This window comes from Elgaria multicarinata, chromosome 4 (assembly GCF_023053635.1).
Source record: "Elgaria multicarinata webbii isolate HBS135686 ecotype San Diego chromosome 4, rElgMul1.1.pri, whole genome shotgun sequence".
In the NCBI taxonomy this organism is placed as follows: domain Eukaryota; kingdom Metazoa; phylum Chordata; class Lepidosauria; order Squamata; family Anguidae; genus Elgaria; species Elgaria multicarinata.
In genome coordinates, this window is record NC_086174.1 from 76,256,881 (window position 1) to 76,280,587 (window position 23,707).

At 41.6% G+C, this 23,707-nt stretch overlaps 1 protein-coding gene and 1 non-coding gene across 2 annotated transcripts; both read right to left on the reverse strand.

The window, feature by feature from the left end:
• Window positions 1-2,165: 2,165 nt before the first annotated feature.
• Window positions 2,166-2,248, reverse strand: TRNAL-UAA (transfer RNA leucine (anticodon UAA)). Its single transcript has one exon. It is a non-coding gene; the product is annotated as a tRNA-Leu (tRNA).
• A 7,862-nt stretch (window positions 2,249-10,110) lies between these two features.
• STX11 (syntaxin 11) lies at window positions 10,111-22,162 on the reverse strand. Its single transcript, XM_063125698.1, has 3 exons — window positions 22,106-22,162; window positions 20,753-20,873; window positions 10,111-11,473 (listed from the first exon to the last, which is right to left on the reverse strand). The coding sequence occupies exon 3, from the start codon at window positions 11,463-11,465 to the stop codon at window positions 10,602-10,604; it is 864 nt and encodes a 287-aa protein (XP_062981768.1). The 5' UTR covers window positions 11,466-11,473; window positions 20,753-20,873; window positions 22,106-22,162; the 3' UTR covers window positions 10,111-10,601.
• Window positions 22,163-23,707: the final 1,545 nt, after the last annotated feature.

The window sequence follows — 23,707 nt, forward strand, 5'->3', positions numbered from 1 at the left end:
ACACAAACTGTTACCCATACTTCCTTATTATAGTCGATTTATACAAGACCTAAGGGTTACCCATGGCCTCACATGTCATTAAAAAGTTTGGTTTTCTATTAAAGGTGCAATCCTATGCACGTTTAGACAGAAAAAAGTCCTACAATTCCCAGCCAGCTTTCTAAACATGCATAGGATTGCAACCTAAATAACTTTTGATTTGCAAGCATTCTAATTCTTCTAGCAGTAAAGAGCCACTAGGGGTCACTCCACTAAATACATTTAAAATTATGTTGCCTTATTAAGAGAATGCATTTCAGGATGGAATTTAAAACAAAACAAAACACCACTGCCATTTAGCGCTTTAAATTCTCAATCTAGTCCTGAAACTGATAAATATTTATAGTGAATGGATGAGAAATAGTACAGAATGGCTGTATTTTAGATACAGGAAGCCATAAAGACTGATCTCTTCCGGCAGGCCTACCCACTTGAATTTTAAATTTGCCTTTTAATGATATGCTGCTTTTAGTGATGTATTGGTTTTAAATGTTTTAATTAGTTGTATGATGTTGCATTTGTGTTGTGCCCCGCCTCAATCTGGAGGGAGAGGCGGGTAACAAATAATTTTATTGTTGTTGTTGTTTTGTTGTTGGACATATAAACCAGGCTTTCTACAAGGTATTCTAGGTAGCTGTGTAGAAAAGAGAATGATTCCAGATGCAGTTTTTCTGATCCCTGCATAGCAAGCACTACGTGCCAAAATGCCACATCCTGTCACTCAATGTGTTAGGAGCTCTGCCCTCTCTTTTCCTACACATTACATAAATAAGAGCAATGCGTTACACAGGAGAAATAGCAGTGGTGCAGCCTACAATAATTTGTTGTAGACTGTAAAAAAACCTATTAATATTAACACACCAAAGGTGTTCCACGTATTTGCGCTTTCTGCCTATCTTGATTAAATTGTAATAAAACACGCGAGGTGGCTGGCCTCCTGTTGAGCTGCTGGATTATCATCATATTGCTATTTGTGGCCTGCGTTGTTTCAATTTATATTTTCCTGGTATATTTTGTTAATTGACAGGCATAACTTGTGCGATGACTATGTTCAGATTGTCTTTGTTACACTGCATTGGATACTAATTTTGTAATATAATTATCAATGTACTAGAACTTCTGATGCACATTTATCTATCCAACTGGGATTCCTCCTTACGTTTTACAGTATGGTGGGGCACTCTTGTTTGCTTTTTGGTTTCTATTGGTTATAAGCACTCTTCCCCCCATATTTTTTCCCTTTTCTCAGCCTATCTTTTTGGTTGTTCTGAGATCAAAACACAGGTCTCCTTGTAGAAAGGTTGGAATACTAATGTGAGGTATAAATAAATGTTTCCAAAGCAGAGCTCTCTGAAAGGTTCAGCCCTCATTTTCAACACTTTGTTTCCGTATCCTAGGAGAGAGAGAAGGAAAGGAGAGAGAAAAAGCAAAACAAAATTCTGAAAGTAGTATGTGTCTTAGCATAGCTATTGCTACAGCACGTTATTTGAATGGTAATCGTAGAATTCCTACTTATATCTTTCATAAACCGTCTAATCTACGTTTTAAGTGAAAAATAAAAGTGCTATTTATTTATTTTTTCATTCTTGTTATGAAAACAAGTACCTTTAATACGTCCCACCCACTCAGCCCGAAAACCCAAACGGAATAATACTCTCCGCTCTTCCTCGCTCCACTTCGAAATCTTCTGACGTTTTGCAGGTCTTTAATTTCTGTTTTGAACCGGAAGGTTTCGACCTTTTGTACGGAATACGTTGTAGGTGCCTTTTATGGATTTATGCAAGTTAACACTCTTTGTTGCTCATACGGCTGAACGAAGAGCCATATAAGCAAGAATGAGAAAAAAAATAAAATCATTAAAAGGAGGCGCTTTTAAAATTTTATTACATGCAGCCGGGAGATGTCGTGACTCTACAAGAGGTTCACTCGCTCCCACTTTCCTTCCAGGTAGCTTTGCACACCAGCGGACGCAAGTTGACGAGGGAGTCAGGCTCGTAGCGCCGGTATAGCTCAGCCCTCCCGGGTACTGCTAACCGTTCGGAGGCTGGAGCTTAATCGGGTGGCTTCCACGTGTTTTACATGCTGCCCTCTTTAATTTAACGAGACCTGGTGGGAAAAAAACCAACTACCAGGAGTGGGGTTCGAACCCACGCGGACATGCGTCCATTGGATCTTAAGTCCAACGCCTTAACCACTCGGCCATCCTGGTGCGGTTATAAGCCCAGCACGCAGGCACTCTTACATAGAACAAAGCGCTGTATGATCGGTTCAGCTTTGTTCGGTTCCAGCTCACCTACGACGACCCCAGCTTGAGCCCAACGGGCGCGCGCGAGAAAGAGAAGAGGATTTTCTGTAGCTCCCAACGGCTTTTTCGTTCCCTTCTCCCTCAGCCAGGCCTTTAAGCATTCTTCATTTGGAGCACGGGAGGGCGCAGGAAGCAAAACAGCGAGTGGAACCCGGATTACAGAAGAAAGCGAGCGAGAGAAAGAGAAACGAGTGGGCGATTTACAGTGCTTGTCATTCAAACCCGTGTAGTGTAACCGCCTGTCTCTAGAGCAGGCTCCGTGTAAATAACTCTTCTCCGCCACCCCACCTGCCGCTCGGTTGCCAATATGGGGAAAGAACCCTGTTTTAAGAGCCACTTTTAAAACTATGCCACTGGGGGAAGGTGGCTCCCATTCTGCAAGTCAAGAGGTGAGGTAGTTAAGCATAGACTCAAGAAATAACATCGGAGGGCATCTCTTAGTATTTTGTTGATTTTGCACATCGCTGGAAATATGGGTTTTAAAAAATTTAGAAAAAGAAACCACCCAGTTAGGCGGTCTAAGGAAGCACTAAGTTAGGGTGACCATATGAAAAGGAGGACAGGGCTCCTGTATCTTTGTTGCATAGAAAAGGGAATTTCATCAGGTGTCATTTGTATATATGGAGAACCTGGTGAAATTTCCTCTTCATCACAACTGTTAAAGGAGCTATACTGTGACCAGATTTAAAAGAGGGCAGGGCACCTGCAGCTTTAACTGTGGTGATGAAGAGGACATTTCACCAGGTTCCCCATATATACAAATGACACCTGCTGAAATTCCCTTTTCAATGCAACTGTTAAAGATAAAAGAGCCCTGTCCTCCTTTTCATATGGTCACTAATTTGTTTTCCTTAACATCAGCCCCCTTTCAATGCCAACTGCTTTTGAAACGGGGGATTTGTGAAGCTGTTTGTGACATGACTGGCGTCTACTCCTGACAGAAAAGAAGCCAAAAATCTCAACCAAACCATTCAGTGCTCCTACAACAGCTCCTTGTGTCCCTGCCTCTGCCTGTGTTTTTATTTCAACTTTTACATTTACATGACCCAAGCCTTTCAAATATAATGATGATAATTCATAAAGTAATTCATATGCTACAGAGTAACACATGCAAATACAAAGAGTCAGGTCCCTGCCCCAAGAGGTTTACAATCTAAATTTTACAGAGTGGTCTCTCTCTCTTTCCCTCCCTCTCACCCCCACACCCCTTCTAAAGGGTTTCGTTTGAAGGTGGAAGGGGCTCAGGATACTCTGCCATTCATTACAGAGTGCTATAAAAATAGTAGTGTTGTTTATTTTCTTTCTTGGTTTTGAAGGGGCACAAAAAGTAAAAAGATGTGGTGTCATACATTTCCTGGCAAAACTGTGGTTTTGTTAAGGAAATGAAAAGCTATTTAGAAGTGACCTAAACTACTGCGATAATGAAGAGTTCATCATCACTATATAGTTCATTAGTAAGCAAATGGAAAAATCAAACTATCTAGGTTTTTAAAAACAACAACTAGTCTTAAACAAGTTGGCAGGATCTACACTACTGCTTTAAAACAGTTTATAACAGTAGTGACAACCGTTGCAGCCCAGGACACATGCCATATACAGTTTTCAAACTGTTTTCAAAGTGTATCCTACTTGGTGTAGATCTGCCCCCAGTTTCTGGCATTTTAAGTTGTATTTTATATTTTAATTGTTTGTATTGCATTTAGTCTTTTAATTGTTTGTAACTGCCCAGAGAACATTTGTTATTGGGCGTATTAAAATATAATAAATTAATATTGTTTTTTTTTTCTGGTGTTGGAGTCAAACCATTAAAAATCGGGGACCAGTTCATTTCCAATTAAGATTCATGTGTATTTTATCTATTTATTTATTTAGACTTGTTCAACTCTCATTAGCATATAAGCTAATGTGAATTCTTCATGTGTACAGATGTGAGGAGAGTTCCTACACACGAGGAGGACTCATGTCTGGAAGCAGCCCAAGAGATGCATGGGTGTGTTCATTTGAGACTCTCTCCTCATTTCAGAGAGTACTGTTTTTCAGTGATAATATGCCCTCCTCCATATGTGAGGCCTGAAGTAGTTCCATCTTCCCCCAAACAGGGCAGCATGAATTTCAGTGCTCAAATCTTCTTTATACATTGACTACTGTAGCAACAACAGAGCAAACAATTGAAGCTAATTTTAGGTATTAATGTTTGTGTCTCCCAGCATCGAACAGTGAGTATAATTCCATTTTATCTGTCCATGCCATGTACACTTCTAGTCACTCCACCTAACAAAAATAAACTATCACGCTTAGGAAAAGTACAGAAAACTAACTAGAAGTCATCAAGGTGTAGCAATTGATGTTTATAAATGATTTAAAAAAAACACATTTTAACTGAGATCACATGCAACAATTTCTACACTGTATACATGAAGTTGAGATTTTTTTGCCCAAATGTGCATTACTTTATGTTTTCTTATTTTGAATTGCATTTGCATTTTGAAGCCCATTCTCCCAGTTTGGAGATATCCTTTCAGAGTTTTTCACAATCCTTTTTGTCATTAAGCAGTCATTACTGCTCACTGGTAATTCTAGATCACCAGTTGTTTATGAACAACTTAAAAAGTATTGATCCAAGTACAGGTCCCTGAAGGACCCCAGTATTTTACATCCCTCCATTGGGAGAATTGACCATTTATTCCTACTCTCTGCATTCTGTTCTTTGACCAATTACCAATCTATAAGAAGACCTCTTCTCTTATTCCATGACTGCTAAGTTTACTCCTGCACCTTTGGTGAGGGACTCGGTCAAAAGCCTTCTAGAAGTTCAAGTCTACATGTTTTTTGACCCTCTCAGACTTCAAAAGGCTAGTGAGACAGGGGTTATCTTTACAGAACCCATATTTATTCTTTTTCAGCAGGGCTTGTCCTTCTATTTGGTTGCTAATTTTATCTTTAATAATGCTTTCCACTCATTTATCCAGAACAGACATTAAGGCCATAGCTAGACAGGGCTTTATTCTGGGGCGAACCCTGGGATCGTCCCTGTGCATCCGCATGACGCACAGGGGATCCCAAGATCAGGGAAGGATGATCCCTACCTTGCCCCAGGATATAGCCCTCCCCTTTGGCCCCAGTTTTTCCACAGTCCGGGGCTGAGCCCAAGACTGTGGAACATGTGGCCAGGTGCCACGGGTTGACCCGGTTCTGTGCGATTCTTCATGAGGAGCCAGGAGTAGCGCGGCATTGCATGTCACCTATAGACAGAGGAGGGATCTTGCATTAAACACAACACGAGATCTTCCTTCCTCTGTCGCGGGATAGCAGGTAGCTCTAGCTAAGGCTTCAGTTAACCAACCTGTAATTTTCTGGGTCACCCCTGGAGTCGTCTTCTTCTTCTTCTTCAATGGTGTTACATTGGACATTCTTAATTCCTCTGGGACAAAGGCTGTTCTTAGTGACAAGTTACATATTTTTCTTAGAAGATAAGCAATTTCACATTTGAGCTGTTCAAGAACTCTAAAATTGATACTGTCTGGCCCCAGTGACTTTTTAGCTTTCAATTTGTCAATAAGGTTGAGAACTTTGTCTCCTGTCACCACTATTTGTGTCAGCTCCTCACACTCCTTTCCAGAAAACGTAAGTTCAGATACAAATGTTTTCCCATGGCAGCCTCTTGTAGAGGTACCCAGAACAGATTCTCAAATTGCCATATGTGCCCACAAGCCAAAAAATACACTCGCACCTTTAACTTTACTTGGCTATCAAGCCCCTATTGCCAATATTCATTAAAATACTATGTTAACCCAGAATTGAGACAGTGTTTAAACATGAAAAATAATATATTATATTGATTAAGGTATGACCAAATGGGTTTTACTTATAGATTTCAGGATTATTTATTATTGTAAAATAAAGTCTCAAAGCTTCAGATGTTCTACGTTATTTACACTTGGTAAAATAACTAAGGAATATGGGAGGCACCATTATGTAGTTAATCCCCTATTTAAATCAAGGGTCTAATCCCCATACCTCAATCTACCACAGCCAGCACTCACAGAACAGACTTGGGCCTTTCTACACCTAAGGGTTATCCCAGGCAAATAGAGGGATCGTCCCTGCCTGCTCCCGGGATCCCCTGTGTGGCATTTGGATGCATAGGAATGATCCTGGGATGATCCCAGGATATAGGGCTGGTGTAGATATGCCCTTGGTTTCTGGACTAAAGACTTCTCTCAGGTCTACCTCTCACTCTGCTCCTTCTTAGATATCAGGACCACCACACTGAAGACTCTTGCTTTTCAGATTCTCAGCTTCCTGCTTACAGAAGCTTCTATAGTTCTTTAAGAACAGTTCTTCTGGAATCCTCTATTAACCAGCTTTGGTCCTCCAGCCCTTCCCCTTCTAGAGGTTCCAGGCAATGAGCCTTCCTCTCAAGCTGAGTAATGTGCTCTTTTTCTGCCAGTTCTGTCTTCTGCTCCCAGGCTGTCCTCTGCCTGTCACCTGCTCCAACTCTCATCTAACCTGGCCTTTTAAACTCTGCTGGTCACAATCTCTAGCCAATAACATAAGTCACCTCTCAGGACTCCATTCTATTGGTGTTTATCCGAGGACCAACAGTAGTTCTTTTAAAGTGACGTTCAGAACCCCGCTTAGTCCCTGATCAATACGAATAGCAGGGGCATTCACTTTCAGTGCTGTTAACTGACAAAAGATGCTGCCCATTTTAGTAATGGTATCTAAGGCCTCTGTTATCAAGGTTTCATATATTGTAAACTTTGAAGAGATTTGAGACCTCATATTTCATTTCAAACTGAGTTATTTAATCATAGTACCAAATGTATAACTATAAACACCTCTCCTTTTAAATTAAATAATACATAATAAATTATTTCTTCACAAGGTTTTACTTCTGGGCAAGTCACTATAGGATTGTAGTTTTAAGCTATTTTATGTGTGCTTTTTTATTGCAGATTATTTCTGTTATTAAGTGCTTTGAGACAGGTGATATACAAGCATGTTAAAAAAGTTACTAACACAGTCTTCTTATGAAAGTTCTACTTCTTCTCTCCTCTGCCACAAATTAGAGAGATTCAAAATTGCTTGAATATTAGCACTGAACCTTATCTCCAGCCTTTTATGTAGCTGTAAGCAAGACTCCACAACTAATTTTAACTTTTCTTCTACATCCTGTGTGAATATTAGTGCATTCTCATTCTGAGTGCAAGTGTTCCTTTTTTTTAGCTATGTAACTATGACTAGGCAGCTAAGAAATTATTTTTAAAAATTAACATGTTACTTCAAGTATCAAGAACTGGTTGATGCTGCTTCATGTTGGAATGCCATACTACATACAAAAGTACATTTACAGGAAGTCCAAGGACGTTGCTAGACCAGGCCTTAGCGCACTTTGAGACCCTTAGCGCACTTTGAGACCAGATGACGCACAGGGGAATCTGGGCCCAGGCCGCACTGAAGCCTGCCATAAGGAAATTTGCTTATGGCGTGCCTTTTCCACAGCCCCGGCCTGAGGCCGGGGCTGCGGAACGTCTAGCAGGGTCCGTGGCTTTTTGCGGCTTCTCGCTTACTCGCGAGTAGCCAGGAAAAGCCACGGACTGGGCACAGCACTCAGCGCTGTGCCCATCGGGCCGGGGGATCCCAGGGGGGGAGATAGGGGGGAAGGCCGGACCGGCAGGAGAGGGGGAGGGCGCAGAGTGACATGGGACGACGAGGGAGGGCGACACGGGACGACGAGGGAGGGCGAGATGGGACGGGGAGGTAGGGCGGAGTGCGACACGGGACGGGATGGGGAGGGAGGGCGGGGAAAGAGGGGGCAGGGGGCTTACTTTAAAAAAGGGTGGGGGGCTAAATTTTTTTAAAAACCTTACTTTCTCCGGAGTCTTTGGGCCGCACGTGGCCCCTTTAAAAAAACAAAAAAAATGGCTGATGCTGCAGGGCTTCCGGAGTCCCTGCGCGTCGGCCGTCTAGGAGGCGGGGCTGTGCACGTTAAAGTTAGTGCACCGTCGCCCCGCCTCCAGGCCAGCTCAGCCCGCCTGGTCTAGCAAGGCCCCAAGATTCCATACTTTGTAGCTCAAGTTAAATACACAAGAATTCAGGAAGCTGGGTGGTGGCGGCGGCAAGGACGTCTCTTCCTCGGCTCTTCTCCAGGTGAGTTACACTATCACTTTGGGGCCGCACTGGGGTCGCTTAGAAGCGGCCTGAGAACGACGTGCGGATTCCCCCGAGATGAACTGATTTTGTTCATGTTAAAGATTTGGCTGCCATATTCAGACTCAAATTAGCAATTACGTGGATAGGATTGGGGCAAGAAAAAGGAAGAGGTGTCACCTTACCCAACAATGTACGGCTTGTCTCATGTGCATGAGTAATCTGTAACCATTTATCAAGTTAAGCAGCTTCCTATCATGCACATGTCTCTACTTATGACACATTATCATCTGAATTGCACAGGTTGACCAAGGTAGTAGTGGACAAATGACCCTGCTGCAGACCAGTAATTAGTGTCAATCAACTTAGAGAAGAACATAGATCAATACATTTGGGAGAGAACTTTGACCTAGAACTTCCTTGTGGAAAGCTAAATAACTCAGTGTGACCTTCAGCTCCAGCCTCCAGTCTTATTTCTTCAAAACACAAGAATAATAGGTTTATATCTTTGCTACATAGTTAAGAAGTTGAAAGATAACCTGCATTGAGATATAAGGGGACTGCCTCAGAGACAGTTACAGAGCAAATTCTTGTGCAGAACTAGCAGCGGAGACTGAAGGGAGATACAACCTCACCTATAGTGCAGTGTGGGTGAAAAATACATTGTAATTTCTCCCAGCTACACATTCACATCTGATTTGGAAGCATGGCTTCAATTCTAGGTAGGGAATCTGCATGCTGAATTTTGCTTCTATTTTTGGATCTTAATTGTGTCTTAATTCTGATAGATGAGGTTCTGTCTCCTTTGCCTCCTGCCAACTTTCTTCTGGTCTCCAAATAGAGACTAGGTGATCTCTTGCTCTTAGCTCTCCCCAACTTCCACTTCTGCCATGACCTTTAATTTTTTGTTCAGGCTTTGGCCTTCCCAAGATCAGGGATGAGCAATTTGTGGGCTCCAGATGCTTTTGCCTTCAGCTTCCATCATCCCTCACCATTGGCTAGGGTTGATGGGAGCTGCAAGCCAAAACAACTGGAGGGCCACAAGTTGCCCACCCTGGCTTTAGATGGAGTCATATACATTTCATACTGTCGGGCATTCTGCCCCTTTTGCTGCTCTAGTATCAGAGACAGCAGACCTACGTATACCATAGGAACATGGGTGGAATAATAATAATAATATCCTTGGCCTGATCCACCATGGTTCTTTTTATGTACATATGAAACGTCTAGGCCAATCATCTTCAACTAGTCCAGACCTGAGACCCATCTCAGACTCCCAACCTGCCATATGGGACCCACTTTCACAATTTCATAATCGCCCAACATGGCAGCAACAGCTTTGCCGTAACCCATCTAGACTGATTTCACAACCCCTTTTGGGTCGCGACCAACCAGTTGAAAAAAACACTGTTCCAGACTATCTGCTGTAGAACTTTAGCATTGTACAGAGTTATTTTTTAAAGAAGTAGCTTCCCTGATCTGTTCTTTGCATGTTCCTTGATTATGGCCCAGTCCTCCTCATATCATCTGGTAGTTGTGGCTACTGACATGCTTGCCTGCCCTCATGGCAGACAAAATACTGGACAGATAGCAGTTCAACAACTTTCTTCATAAAAAAAACAAGTATAAATATTTAATACTTCTAAAACTTCACTTGATTTAATATATAGAAACATCCGTATATTTATACAAAAATAAGTATCATCCATTTACAATTACAACAAATCTTGTATCAAAACTCTTGAATCATGTGTGCGTGCTAGTTGCCTGGGTTATCCAGATTACATCCATTTATAAATCTATATTTTCTTCTGTTTTCTTTCCTCCAGACCACACCATTGACTCCTTTAAGTCCATGGAATGTTGTGGTTGTTTTTAACTAAAAGTGTTCATTTGGGAAACATTTATTATCCATCTGACCAATATTTCCACAGCTTTGTTTATGTTCTAGAGCACCTGTATTTGGGGCAAGGTTAAATTTTGCCTTCCGTTACTCTGGAATGCATCATAACATACTAATAATAAAAGAAGAGGGGCACAAATGGCAAGTATATAGTCATTTGCATGTGCCCACAACACTGATGTAGCGATTTCAGGAGGATGGTCAACCTCTGCAGCATGCTAAGCAGCAGCAGAGGATAGTTCGACAAGGATGCTTCCTCCTGTATTCAAGAGCTCTCCTCACTTGATCTTTAGCTTCTCCAACATAGTCTTCAACATTTTGCACATTGAGCTCAATTATGTTAAAAGTGTCAGCCTGCTCTTCTACCATCAGTGCTACCTGCAAGAAGAGTTCATGGACCTCTTTGATTCGAGACTCCAGCTTCATCAGCTCTTTGTGCCGTGTCTCTATCTCATTCAAGGCTGAACGTGCTCCTTTTGTATCAGACAGAAGGTTTTCAGAAAAAACATCCCACCTGCCTTGCTCAATTATGTCCTCTATCTGGTTCCCAGACACATCCTTGCCCATGATCTCTAGCTGTCGTTGGATCCTAATCTTGCAGTTGTCTCGCTGGTTCATCTCTGTCTCGTTGTATGCAAACATGGCTTCCTGGAAAGCATGCATGAGGTCAATGTAGTGATCCTTTGACACACGAGCTATGATTGCATTTGAGCCATATTTTGTTTCTGCATCTTCACTCAAGTCTCTCAAGGTCTGAAGTTTCCTGTGGATATCTTCACCACGGGCCTTGATGTCTTTCGCAATTGTGTTTGTATCACGTTTTATGCTACTAAAGCGGCGCATAGATGTAAGGAAGCGAGTATTTTGTTTCCCCAGGCGTCTAATGTCCTCTTTCAGGTGGTGATTGCTTGTTCGTATTCCCTGGACATCTTTATAAAGACTTGCTAAAGCGTAATCAGTTTCAAAGAGAAGAATTTCATCGGGTATTTGCAACTCATCCTCAGCATCAGGATGTTGGCTATAGAGCCTGGACTGCTCATAAAGCTCAAAGAGTCGGTCTCTCATTTTTGCCTCTGGGAAGAGAAAACAGGAAGAGAAGAAAAATCAGTGAAAATACAAATTTCCCTTAAGTGACCTAAATAGGTTTGGCATAAGAGAGTGCATTTGATATTCCAAAAAATATACTGACTGGAACTTCATGTGAACATGACAGAGCATAGTAGTATTCTGGAAAATTATTGAATACTGTGTAAATGCCATGTCCTGTTTATAGTTCAGAATTCTTATCTAGCCCATTGTAGGAACAGGAAGGAAAAATTTAAATGTTGGTCTTCCCTAACTTGGTGCCCACCAAATGTGTTTGACTGCAACTCAATCCAAGTAAAAGCAGGATTTTATATTTTCAAAAATAGGGAAGAGGTTGTCAACTATTGTTTCTTCATTCTCAAAGGCCTAGGGACAATGTTAGGTGCAACCTGAAACTATCACACAATCTAGAGAGGGTAAACATCAACATCTGCCAGATTCTGTGCCCCCTCTCTTTGCCTGGCTTCCCATCCAACCTGATGAAGAGTTCTAGAGAATTCAAAAGCTTGCACACTATTTCATGACCCTTTGGTTGGCCTAATAAAGGTATTGCCCTAATATAGATTTCAGTTACTAAACAGGGTGTCACAGAAGTATAATGATTTGTGCATCACTTTTGAAAGGATTGTTACTACAGTAATAGTGACAAAGGTGGAAGTTGGCATCACAAGGCTTTAAAATGATAACATTAGTTTGTGGACAGTCTTTGTCCAAAACTGTGAAAATGGAGCAGGCTCTAAATTCTTTCCTGCCTAAGCTAAGTACAGAACATCAGGGAAATGCCAGGTTTTGCATAAGTAGAGAGAGAAAAAATGGGGAAGTTTCAAACAGTTTCTATCCATCATGATATGTTACCATAGATTAGTTAACTTGCAGTACTCCAAGATGTGTGCTAGAAGCCATTTTGAATATGCAAGCCACAGCAGGGGCACCTCATGATTTGTCATGTCATGCAAACCTGGGTGCCGTGGGTTATTTGAGGATTAAACACATGGGTTGTTCTAAGGTTATCTGAGGGTTGTTTAACCCCCAAATAACCTCCAATTCCTGGGTTTGCATGACACAAGCTGTGGTTCTCCCCCTCTACATCTTTCATATTCAAAATGGCAGTCGGCAGCCATTTCAGAGACCCACAGGTTAATTAACACATGGTGGTTTATCATAACATGTGAACTAAGTCTCTGTGTCTTCTGAGATGGTTCAATTCACAAAGGACTGTCCCAAAGACACCTCTGCACATCTGAATTGTCCCCACATTCAAAGGTAAGCCAGCTGAGGACCTGACTCACAGTTCCTGGATAAAATATCTTTCCTGCATGAAAATATGTATCACAACCACATTTTGCACAATGGTTGCAAAGAAGATTTAGAAATGGGTGAGGGATGTGTTGCAATAAGATTTCAACCACAAAATTCTTAACATTCCTGTTTAGTAAATTGCATCAGGCAGGGCTAGTTTTAAACACATCACAAGCTAAATGCATGTTTCACATGTGACGTGTCTTGAACCAAAGTAATTCAAAATCCCAGGGTACTGCAGAATTAGAACATCTATAATTCTATTAGTAAAGAAGACCCAGTAGTGTGGGGAAGGAAAGGTAGAGGGTACCCAACAGTAGAGATGCCCTATACGTTCAGAAAAGTAAGAGCCGGTGCTACAAGTAGGAGGATGCCTGAGAGGAGACTGGGGGAGAAAAAGAAGAGTGTGAATGCAAATCAGGAGAGACTGTGGGCCTCTCTCTCCATCACTTCTCTGCTCTAATTCTCACCCAGAAATTTCCCATTAGGTCTGAACATCCCCCCACCCCCAGTAACATGGAAGAAGCCACATTGTGCAGCACACTGGTTTGCATTGTTAAAAATTCTGTGTGGTACATTATGCCACAGCAGTCCTCTCCTTCAAGAGTTTTAAGGCAGGAACAGTTGGTCTATACAAAAGCTAGTACCAATATTTTTTATTACTTTTGGTACTGATGTTACTTGCAGCATACTTTATAAGTAAAGAGGGGGAAGCAGCAGTGGAGTGATATTCAGTACTACGAAGCATAGAATTTTAACTGATGACCTATTGCACAGTTAATGGACCTTCTAAATTTTGTAAGAAATTTTTAAAAATGGGTGTACATTATGTAGTTGTTTCACACTTAATGGAGTGCTAAGAGAATATGTTTGTAAAAGGGTGCTTAAATCAGATAGATCTTTTCTAAGTAATATCTTCAGGACAAACCAGAGTATATTTGAAATATTGGACAATTGCCAATGGATTGGATCCAGGATCTGCCTTCTTTGAGACAAAGGGAAGGCCATTCTGGCTAGTTTTTGGTGCTTCACCACCACCACCAACACACACACACCACAGTTCACCCCATTCATCAGAGGCTCTTGACTCTCTGTGCAACATTTCAGGGGGATGAAAGGGCTGCAGTAGGAAGGCAGTGCAGAAGTGAATTTCTCTGCTCTCCTTTTCATTGCAGTTAATCCAGTTTATATCTGGATCCAACCCAATAAAATCACTTCTTCTTCCCCAAGAAACCAGTGCCACTAAAACCTACATGTGGAACCAATATAGCTGATAACATAACATTAAAGTCTAAGGATGCATAGAACTATACATCCACTGAGTGGCAGAGCCACTATGGAAATTGTCCTGTGTTCATATGGACAATATTCTTCCAAGACCTAAATTCAGGAGAAATTGGTGCTGTGTGTTTGGTGCTGAAGGTGGCTGTATAGAGCTGGGAGCCTGTAAACTCCCTTCCCCTCACTCACCAGGACTGGTTTTTCAAATGTTTAGAAATGGAGTGGATTAAACAAACAAACAAACAAACCCTGAAATTTTAAACTCAGATAAACATGCATGCGACACTTACAAACACCAAAAATGGACAGTGCACCTGAAGAATACGGAGGTACAAGCCAGATTACTCAATCAGCATATAATTTACTGGTAAGGTTATCGGTCAAAAACAGGGTAATGTTGGGTTGTCTGTACGCAACCTCAAGATCATTCAGTGTTTCCTTTAATTGCACCTTCCATTCTTCCCACAACTGGCAGTTATCTTTGGCAACATTTAAGCCTCAATCTGACCACATTGTTACTACCGGTAGGTACTGCCTACTGAACCTTTGGCAGCGCTACTGTGTTGAACAAACTTGTTACAGTTATACAGAAGTAACGACTCTCTAGACGTTGGTGCTGTAAGGCTTTTTTCCTGGCTTGTTCTATGATTATACCAACATACACAAGCTTTGTTTGCCCGCTTGTTGGCCATTTAAGTCTTGATTTATACCTTCAGGGATAAAGAGGGAAAGGCACCTGGCAACAAAAGAGGAGGCAAACTTCCAGTGCTCAAAAAAAAAAGAGAAATTTATTGTGCTTAACGCATTTCGGAGATGTCTCCTTCTTCAGGAGGTACAAATCAAACAAATAAATTGAAAGTAAGAATAGTATCTTATAGACAACACCCTCTATTGGGGTTTAAAGAATTCCACACACACTAAAAACAACTTTAAAAGTAAATTCCCACTTTAAACATAACATACAATACTCCCATATTTTTACTTCTAACTGATTAAGACAGTAGTAAAACAATGTTAAAACCTATGCAAATGTAAATAGGTTGGATGGGTTGGTTTATACTGCTCTTTGAATATTAAGGATATCTTACCCTGATGACACCAGGGCTAGTTAGACAGGACTCACGGGGGAAATAGCAGCTGCTGCCTTCCATTATATGAAAACAAGGCACTAAACCCTTCAAATACTGCAAGTCTTGTTTGACTAGTTCTTTAAGTATCTCTTCAGGGTCAGGACAGAATGTATATTAGTCTGTCCTTTTCTTCATCTCCAAACGCTTGTACATATCATTCTTGATCCAGGGTGCTAGAAACCTTACCTTTGCTTCTATTTCGTATCACATCTGTATGTTTTGCCCTACAAAGCCTATAGCAGCTTGTGGGGCAGGGGGAATGTCAAGTGAAGAAATTATGTACAGGAAAGAGTTCACAGCCTCTTCCAGCTACATGTTCCTGCTATGAGCACTTGCAGGAGATCCTATAAAAAATACAGAAGATCCCCCCACTCCTGTCACTTCCAGTTTAGCCCCAAATCTGGTGAACTAGGTAATAGGAGGCAGAGTAAAATTATTTTGTTCATTGGCACTATTTAACAGGACCTACTGCTGGCACAAAGGGAAGCTAGCTCTTGCTAAATCAACTAGAAATGAGCCAAAATGTTCATTTCCAGAAAAGAATAGGGGGCTGTCTATGCACACCAAAAGCCCCAGGGAGAGTGCACGATGATGCTGTGTCGATTATATGATGCAGCGTCTACCTCACAGCCATTGAAGGGCTTTCGTGTGAAGCAAAAAAAATTGTGGACTTACCCTGGCTTTTTTCCCCAGAGCAAGGCGTGTACGGTGCATCTGCTGTCTATCCTTGCTCCAGAGTCATGGCTGGGTGGATGGCGAGCCAATGTTTGCCCAGGCAGAGGGTGGGCCTAGCCACTGGAAACCCTGCACTTTTGCTGCTGCATTGGGATTAGTCGCCACCACCCCATGCTGCAAAAGCAGGGGGGTTGCTTAACACAGCAGTAACCCTCTGCTATATCTGCAGCTCCCAGGTCAATGGAGCACACAGAAGGGAGCTCTGCTGACCTGTCCCATTCTGGAAATGAGCATTTTAGTTCATTTCCAGGGCTGTTCTAGGAAGTACTAGCTTCCTGAATATCCGGTTTCACTGGCAGTAGATCTCGTAGGCACGAAATAATCTGCAGAGTTGCAGGCATAGCTCTGGATACTGCCCTTTGTTTCTGAGGCTGACACAATAGAATAATCAAAAGAATGGATTGAATATATTCAGTTCAGAGAAAAAAAGAAACCATTATAAACTTTCCATGAGAGTTGGTGTCCATTTTTTTTATCATTATGGAGAAAATATATAATTTAGATGTTGTGCATTTAATTTGGTGTAATATGCAATGTAGAAATTTGGAGTTCATACAGCAAAGGGGTTTGTGTTTTCAGTGTATTCTGTGAAGGTTGTTACTTGTAATTTAAATGTTAGTATATTAATTATAGTATCTATGGTAGTTAATTATTTACAGATTATTTATGCTATGAATATATACATTTTATGAACTGCACAAACTGCTTCTGCTATTGAGTTGCACAGAAATGTAATAAACAAATATTCAAGCTGTTTATTCTGTCTATGTGAACTATGCAATTTATGTGACTTAAGATTTTTATGTTAAATTCACATTCTAATTATTTCATTTCTATACTGCCCAATAGCCAAAGCTCTCTGAGCAGTTCACAGCTGTATTTGCAATTAGTTATTTAGGCAATTTTGTTGTATACTTTATATTTATATATCATCTAAATAATATTTATATCATATATACTGTTTATATTAATGACTTCTATATTGAGTGTGGTAATGATGTTTTATGTTATTTTAATGAAATATATTTGGACTAAGTACAGTAGTTTTGATACCACATTGGCTTGGGTGATGTTTGCTAATATGTATGTATATGGGTTTGTGATGTTTGTTTATGGTATACAATTTGAATATTTTTAAAAAAATTAAAAAGAATGATCAAAAGAATGAAGATAAGATAGCTAATTGGATATGGAAGAAATTCAGATAAATAGTTTTCCCACAGGGTATATTTATATTATACACGCTGGTATATATATAAAAAAATATTATGAAAGAAAGAACTGAAAATGCAGGTATGTTATTTTATTTATTATTCTTATTTGCAGAACCTAGTGCCAAAGTATTATAATCAATTCCTTTCAGTAACCCTTAAACTGACATGTATTATGAGTGTAATGGAAGTCATAAGACGTATCTTGTAAATTTCCATGTTATTTACTAGTTGACTCATAACAGCTAAGAAGCAAAGTATGCTGGTAAGATTACTAAGCAGCAGCACTGTATTACATTCAAAATACTAGAATACATTGTCAAACTACTCATCACATTATCCCTTTAAGACACATGCTATGAAGTGACTGTAAGCCTCATGATTACAACACTCACGAGTGCTAATTGCATTATGAAATAAAGGTTATTACGTGAGTGCTAGCACAAGGTGTCTTTAATTACTGATCACAAATTCAGGGTATATCAGAGTCTTGTTCCCTCATTTATACTATAGATTTTCCATGAGGAATATTTGTGTATATTCATGCAACCACATACAAGTCACTAAAATGTAAATATGACAATTTATAAGAAGCAAAGAAGACATGTAGAATTTAAGGTCATGCCATTCCAATTGTCAAAGCAACAGAAGCTAACAGGTTAATTCTGACCTAATGTTTTCCTCCATAGAAAATACGCACAAAAACTTTTGTCTAGAAATATTGAATTCTTGTGGAATTTGCAGGAATGTATTCCTATCATTAGACCAGATTACTTTTTAATGGGTAATTTTTCATGGAGGAAAGATGTTGTATTGCAATTGGTTATTAAACTATTAACACAAACCTGTACATGTCTACTCAGAAATAAGTCCTATTAAGTTCAGTGGGGCTTACTTACAAGTATGTTGGTATAAGATTGCTATTTACTGTGTAATCTGTACAGCACCATGTACATTGATGGTGCTATATAAATAAATAATAATAATAATAATAATAATAATAATAATAATAAGATTTTAGCCTGAGAGATGTTTTTTATAGTAGCACTGCAGCTTTAAACTACAAAAGTTTCTAGCACATTAGATTAATTAGTGAATGTCCCAGCTCAGACACAATTCCTGGAAAAAAAACCTGGGGCTATAAATCCTATACACACTCAATTGGGAGTAAATCCATTGCACTGTAAATGCTAGAGCCCATAATTACTAGAATACTTACAAAACAGAGATATGGAGGATTATATATAAAGGAAGCAATCAATCCACCATCTGAAACAATAACAGTAATGCACTATATATTTTAGTTACAGCTGCCCTAATCAAGACATAGAGAGCTATAACATTTTAAAATGCTACATTGCTAATGCATATTAAAAAGTTATGGATACTTTCACATTGTATTTCTGTCTATAAAAAGAGCAATATTTGCCCTCTGAGGACTTTGTTCTTTCCCACAAAGCAATAGATATCAACTGAAAATATAATCTGAAGATGGAAAACATAGGTTTAAATTCAGAGGTGTGGGTATCATAGGCAGGTTTTCAGTGAAAAGGCATCACTTAATTCTACCATAAACGAGTTTTATCTAAGACTAACAAAATACCCATCAATTTTATCATTGATGAAATGGATTGACAGAAACATTGGTTTGGATCTAGAGACCTGCCCACAGAAGTGGGTGGGCAGGAGGTGACTTTCCCACCCCTCCTCTCCCCAGCAGCTAATGAACCTGCCCACCCCACCCCCGCTCTCTCAAGCAGTAGTGCATTAGGCAATCTAACACTCTTGACTTAATAATCTTACCAGCAAGGGCAGAGGGGGGAGCTCTTTAGATGGTAATCCATACAACTTCTCTTACTTTAAAATGGGGTAACCCAGACTATGAAGCCATTCGGTAGCCCTTCTATTCATTCTGTTGAGTGGAGCCCTCGACCGGAAAGTTCTTCACTGACAGCACACACACCCCTAAATGGGGTGGCTCAAGGTGCAAAAGGCTGAGAGGGAAGGAGCATATTATGGATAATCAGAGGGAGATAGAAACCTTGTTTATGAAATATTCTGTGAGTAGGATCCTTTTCAGGTGGCTCAGGTGAAATTCACCTTCTACCCACACCTATCCACAGATAGAACTCTGGATCCAGCCTGCTCTACACTGTAAGAGCCCCATGGGATGCAGTGCTCACAGGCATACACTATACTTGCTTTGTGGGATCCCTGTCAGTGAGAAACAGCCTCTCCTGTGTCAGAAAGCAGGGCAGGTTTCACCCTCACTGAAATAGCAGTGCCAGAGCAGTGTTTTACTTCTCCCAATACAATCAAATGGCACACACTTCTTTGTGTGAGAAAGTAAAAAGGTATAGTCTGGAATGCCACAGAGGTGGGATTAAGGTGTAGACATCAATGAAGTAATACTTTGTTTCTAAATTCAAGTTGAGTGTACGTTTTTTGATTTACAAAAGTGGCTACCATCAACTGCAGTGCAGTCAGTGGAAACAGCTCATTTGAACAACTAGCTTCTCACTCCTTACTCTCCCATAGCTTACAGGAAATGAGAAGAGAACTAACAGGGTGCTCAAACTAAGTGTTGTCTTTAATAAACTGTTTCAATGAAGTTGTTTTCCGAAATGCCAAAACTGGATATTCATCCATACTTGAAATCTGGCTTATTGATACATATTGGTATAATTTTCCATCATGCTCATTCAGTCTGTACAATAAAGCAATCTTCTCAAGTTTTAAGAAATCCTCCCCATATTAGATCTTGACCACCGCCAAACCTTGCTACCAACTGGGTATACTGAGTGGAGTTCTATATACCTCACATCACATCTTCCCCACCAAACTGCTAGAGCCCCCTCATGCCTCTCCCTCCCCGCTGAGGTCCATTCCCCTTCCCCAGTTCCTACACATGTCTCTTTTCTGTGCCACTTAATTTTCAGCCTGAAGTAACTAGGGTTCTAGCATTAAGAGGCTTTACACTTTCTAGTGGTCCTCATGAAGCCATCCCATAATTTGGAAAACTCTGTATCCTGGAGCTGCCCCAGCTCCAGCTGGAGAAATACTGCACTTTAAAAAATAATAATCAACTACTCACTAAAAATAGATACAGAACGCTGGGCTGTGGGTAAGTCATGAGTTCAAAGTGAAAGTGGATCTCTGTTAAAACTGCACCTTAGGCTACAATCCTAAACAGGATGGAGAAAAACCCATTGAACACAATAGTACTGTTGAGCAGACGTGTAGAAGATTGTGCTTTTAAACATTCATCTCATTCCAGTCCAGAACTGACTTTATTTACAAAGTAAGTAGTTCTATGAAGCCATTTCAGCTATGAAAATAGGGAGAAACTAAGGAAGAGAACACCATTTTAAAGCAATGTGGGGAAAGCAATAAAAATGGGCTTCAGATAGGTTTTTGTGTCTGAATTATATTAATTCTTGACTACGTAAAGAGGCAGTTCAAGTAAAACAGCACGATGATACTGGTGTGGATCCTTTTGACTTATGTCCAAATCAGAACGCAGAGGTGAACATGGATTACATTTTGTTTGTTTGGGGGGTTCCTGTAAATTAATAAGGGACTGCTGAACAGGCACGTGAGCATCACTTACATGTTTATATTGAACACTTCCTAGTGCTCCCAACCAAGGATGCTTCCAGATGGAGGGCTCCTGGCACTGCCTATCAGAAGGCGCTGTGCAGCTCTTCCTCTTGACTTTCTTAATGGATTATCTGCAATAAGGGACAAGATGGAAGAAGCGACAGGAAAACATTGGAGGTTTACAAGTGGAAGATGAATGTCTAAATCCCCCTGGGAAATTCTATGAATGAGGCAGGGTGATGGCCATAAAAGCCCCACCTGGAAGCACCCTAAGTACTGGCCAGGTCCAAATCCACTTACTTCAACAATCCAAAAATCTTGAGTGGGCTCAAACCTTCTCAGAGAATACCAGATCTCTATAACACACACACACAGAGTATTCCATAAGTGACAAGTAAGTGTGCATAAAGTTAGGAACAAAGGAAGCTCCATCAAGTCCATCTATTGGTCCATATAGCTCAGTATCACGGACTGGCCGCTGTTCTCCAGGGTTTCAGGAATAACTCTTTCCAGTCCAGCCCCATCTGGGGATTGAACTGGGGACCTTCTGTATGCAAAGCAGTTGCTGCTCTACTGCGCGACTGTCCTCCCCGTTAGGTTGCAGCCTTAGTTTCGTTATCAATACAATCGGTCCTCAGTGAACTGGGGGGCTGCTTAGAATCAGACTTTACCGGACGGTAAAGTCTGATTCGTGGAAAAGGCAACGAATGGGCACAAGGCATCTCCTAGTGAAGTCAGCGGTTGAGCTCCCACGAAAAATAACGGGTCAGGATCGCACTTTATACAAACAGTGGCTGGAGGAACTGGTGCGATTCTCCGCCCTCTCTCTCCCCCCCCCCGCGCCCAGTTTCTTATTGGATCACCATTTTTGTTTAAATGTCACCAAAAGAAATAATAAAAAGCCTAGCCAGGACTGCAGTCTGAAGACACAACCTGTCTGGGTCTGGTCAGCGCTATCTGGAGCATCCTATGTAAGCCCTCTTGAGCTCTACCATCATAAATAAAATTAAGATCACGTCCCCTTAAAGCATCCTTAGCTGTCCGATCTGGGGAATTTCTGCAATCGCACCAGCCTTCGCTACACATCACTTTGTTCCTCAAAGTTGAGAGGCTCTCAAACTTCCTCTCGGCTTCGCGTCCGAGCCTCCCCCAGCATTCACATCTCTTTAAAGAAGTTTAGGCAGACGTGGGAGAGAGAGAAGAAAAAAATAGAGCCCCCACCCACCCGCGCTCCGATTGAAAAGGGTAGCCTCAGCTTCATTCTGGCGCCCGCCCTCCCTTCCTTTCCCCATCAAAAGACTAGACCCTTCATCTCCCCCCGCCCCCGCCCCCGGGCGATATTTTGACAGGCTTAAACACTCACCGCATGCACCGCGCAGGGAGGAAAGAAGAGGCTCGCGTTGCGCTGCTGCCCCCCACGGAGTCCTGGCCAAGAATGCGCGTCTCCGCCTCGTGCAGGAGGCTGTCAAACTGACGGTCCTGGGAGTTTCCCCCATCTCTTGACTCGCCCCGCCTACGCGTAGCCCATTGGTCACCGCGCTTCCCTCGCCCCGCCTCCCCGCGTAAGTGATGAGCCATGGAGTGGCTGAGGAGCCTGGTGAAAGGTACCTCGAGGCTGCTCGGGAACATCGGAAATAATGCTGCGGTGTGCATCCCGAGGCGGGCTCTCCAAGCCTGGAATTCCTGGATGTTTCATAGGCGTCATCCGAAGAAGGCCGCGAGCTAGAGCTGATGTCAGCTGAGCTCAGCAGGACCGAGGTACTTCTCTCTCCTATTAGTCCCAGCCGCTCAGGAGTGCAGCTGTGTCATTTTAGTCATGGTTTTATAGGGGTCCCAACGTGAAGCGCACAACTAATACTTCTCTTTCCCACTCTCACCCCTCTAGCATGCTTTACAACTGCTTCTACATTTGTTAAGAACATTTGCCAACCCTGATTAAAAAACAACAACCTCTGAGCATGTGCAGTTTGCATTTTAAGCTCACTTACATAGCACTGTCATGTCTAATGGAATTTGTACTTGCAACCTTCCACCATTCCCTGAGTGATCATTTGGGGACTCCTAGGAGCGCAAAGGCCTGGACTTCAGCCCTAACTGCGCTACTGCAACCTATCCATGCACATGTTCCCCCCACCCCGAAAAGTCCGACAATTTAGGGGATTTTTTTAAAAAAAATAGGAAAGGGTGACAAGCAACCCACACAGCAAAGCATGGCTCAACTCCCAATGCAAACAACACGGGCACATACGTTTTTGTGCATGCACAAACTAACTTTTTTTACACTTGGTGTTTACCTATTTGAGGAAAGGGCTCATAAAAGATAACTAAAAATGGGAAAGGATGTATATATTTTTTCCATTTCAAAAACGTAAGGCATTTGAGTGTTTGTTTTGTGCAGTTGTTGGGGACTTTGTCTTTTCCGTTTTGCACAGTAGAAGAATGTACATAATAACAAATCAAGTTCACTAGAGAAACAAAGGAATTCACTAATTATCATTCGTAGTCTATGACTGATATTCTTATTTATTTATTTTTTAATTTCATTTATATCCTGTCTTTTTTCCTCCAAGGAACCTCCTCACAACAACCTTGTGTGCTGGGTTGGGCTGAGAAGTCTGTGACTGGCCCAAAGTCATCCAGTGGGTTTCCATTAGGGATGTGCTCCGCTTCTAATCGGACTGGCGAATTAGAAGCGGAGCGGGGTGCTTTGCCTCCCCTTAAGGCAGAGGCAAAGAGGATTGGGGGGCCGGCGGAGCGTGGTGAAGAGGATCGAGGTGAAGGCTGATCCTTCGCCTCGATCCGGAGCTCCGCCAGAAAGGTAAGTGGGGTTTACCGGGCCCTGTCGCTGTCGCCCATGTGGCGACAGTGGCAGGGCCCGATAACCCCCCCTCCTCTCCCTTACCTGCTTCCGTCCGCAGTCCCTCGGCTTCTTCAATTGAGCCCGCGGTTCAACCAGGAAGTCTAG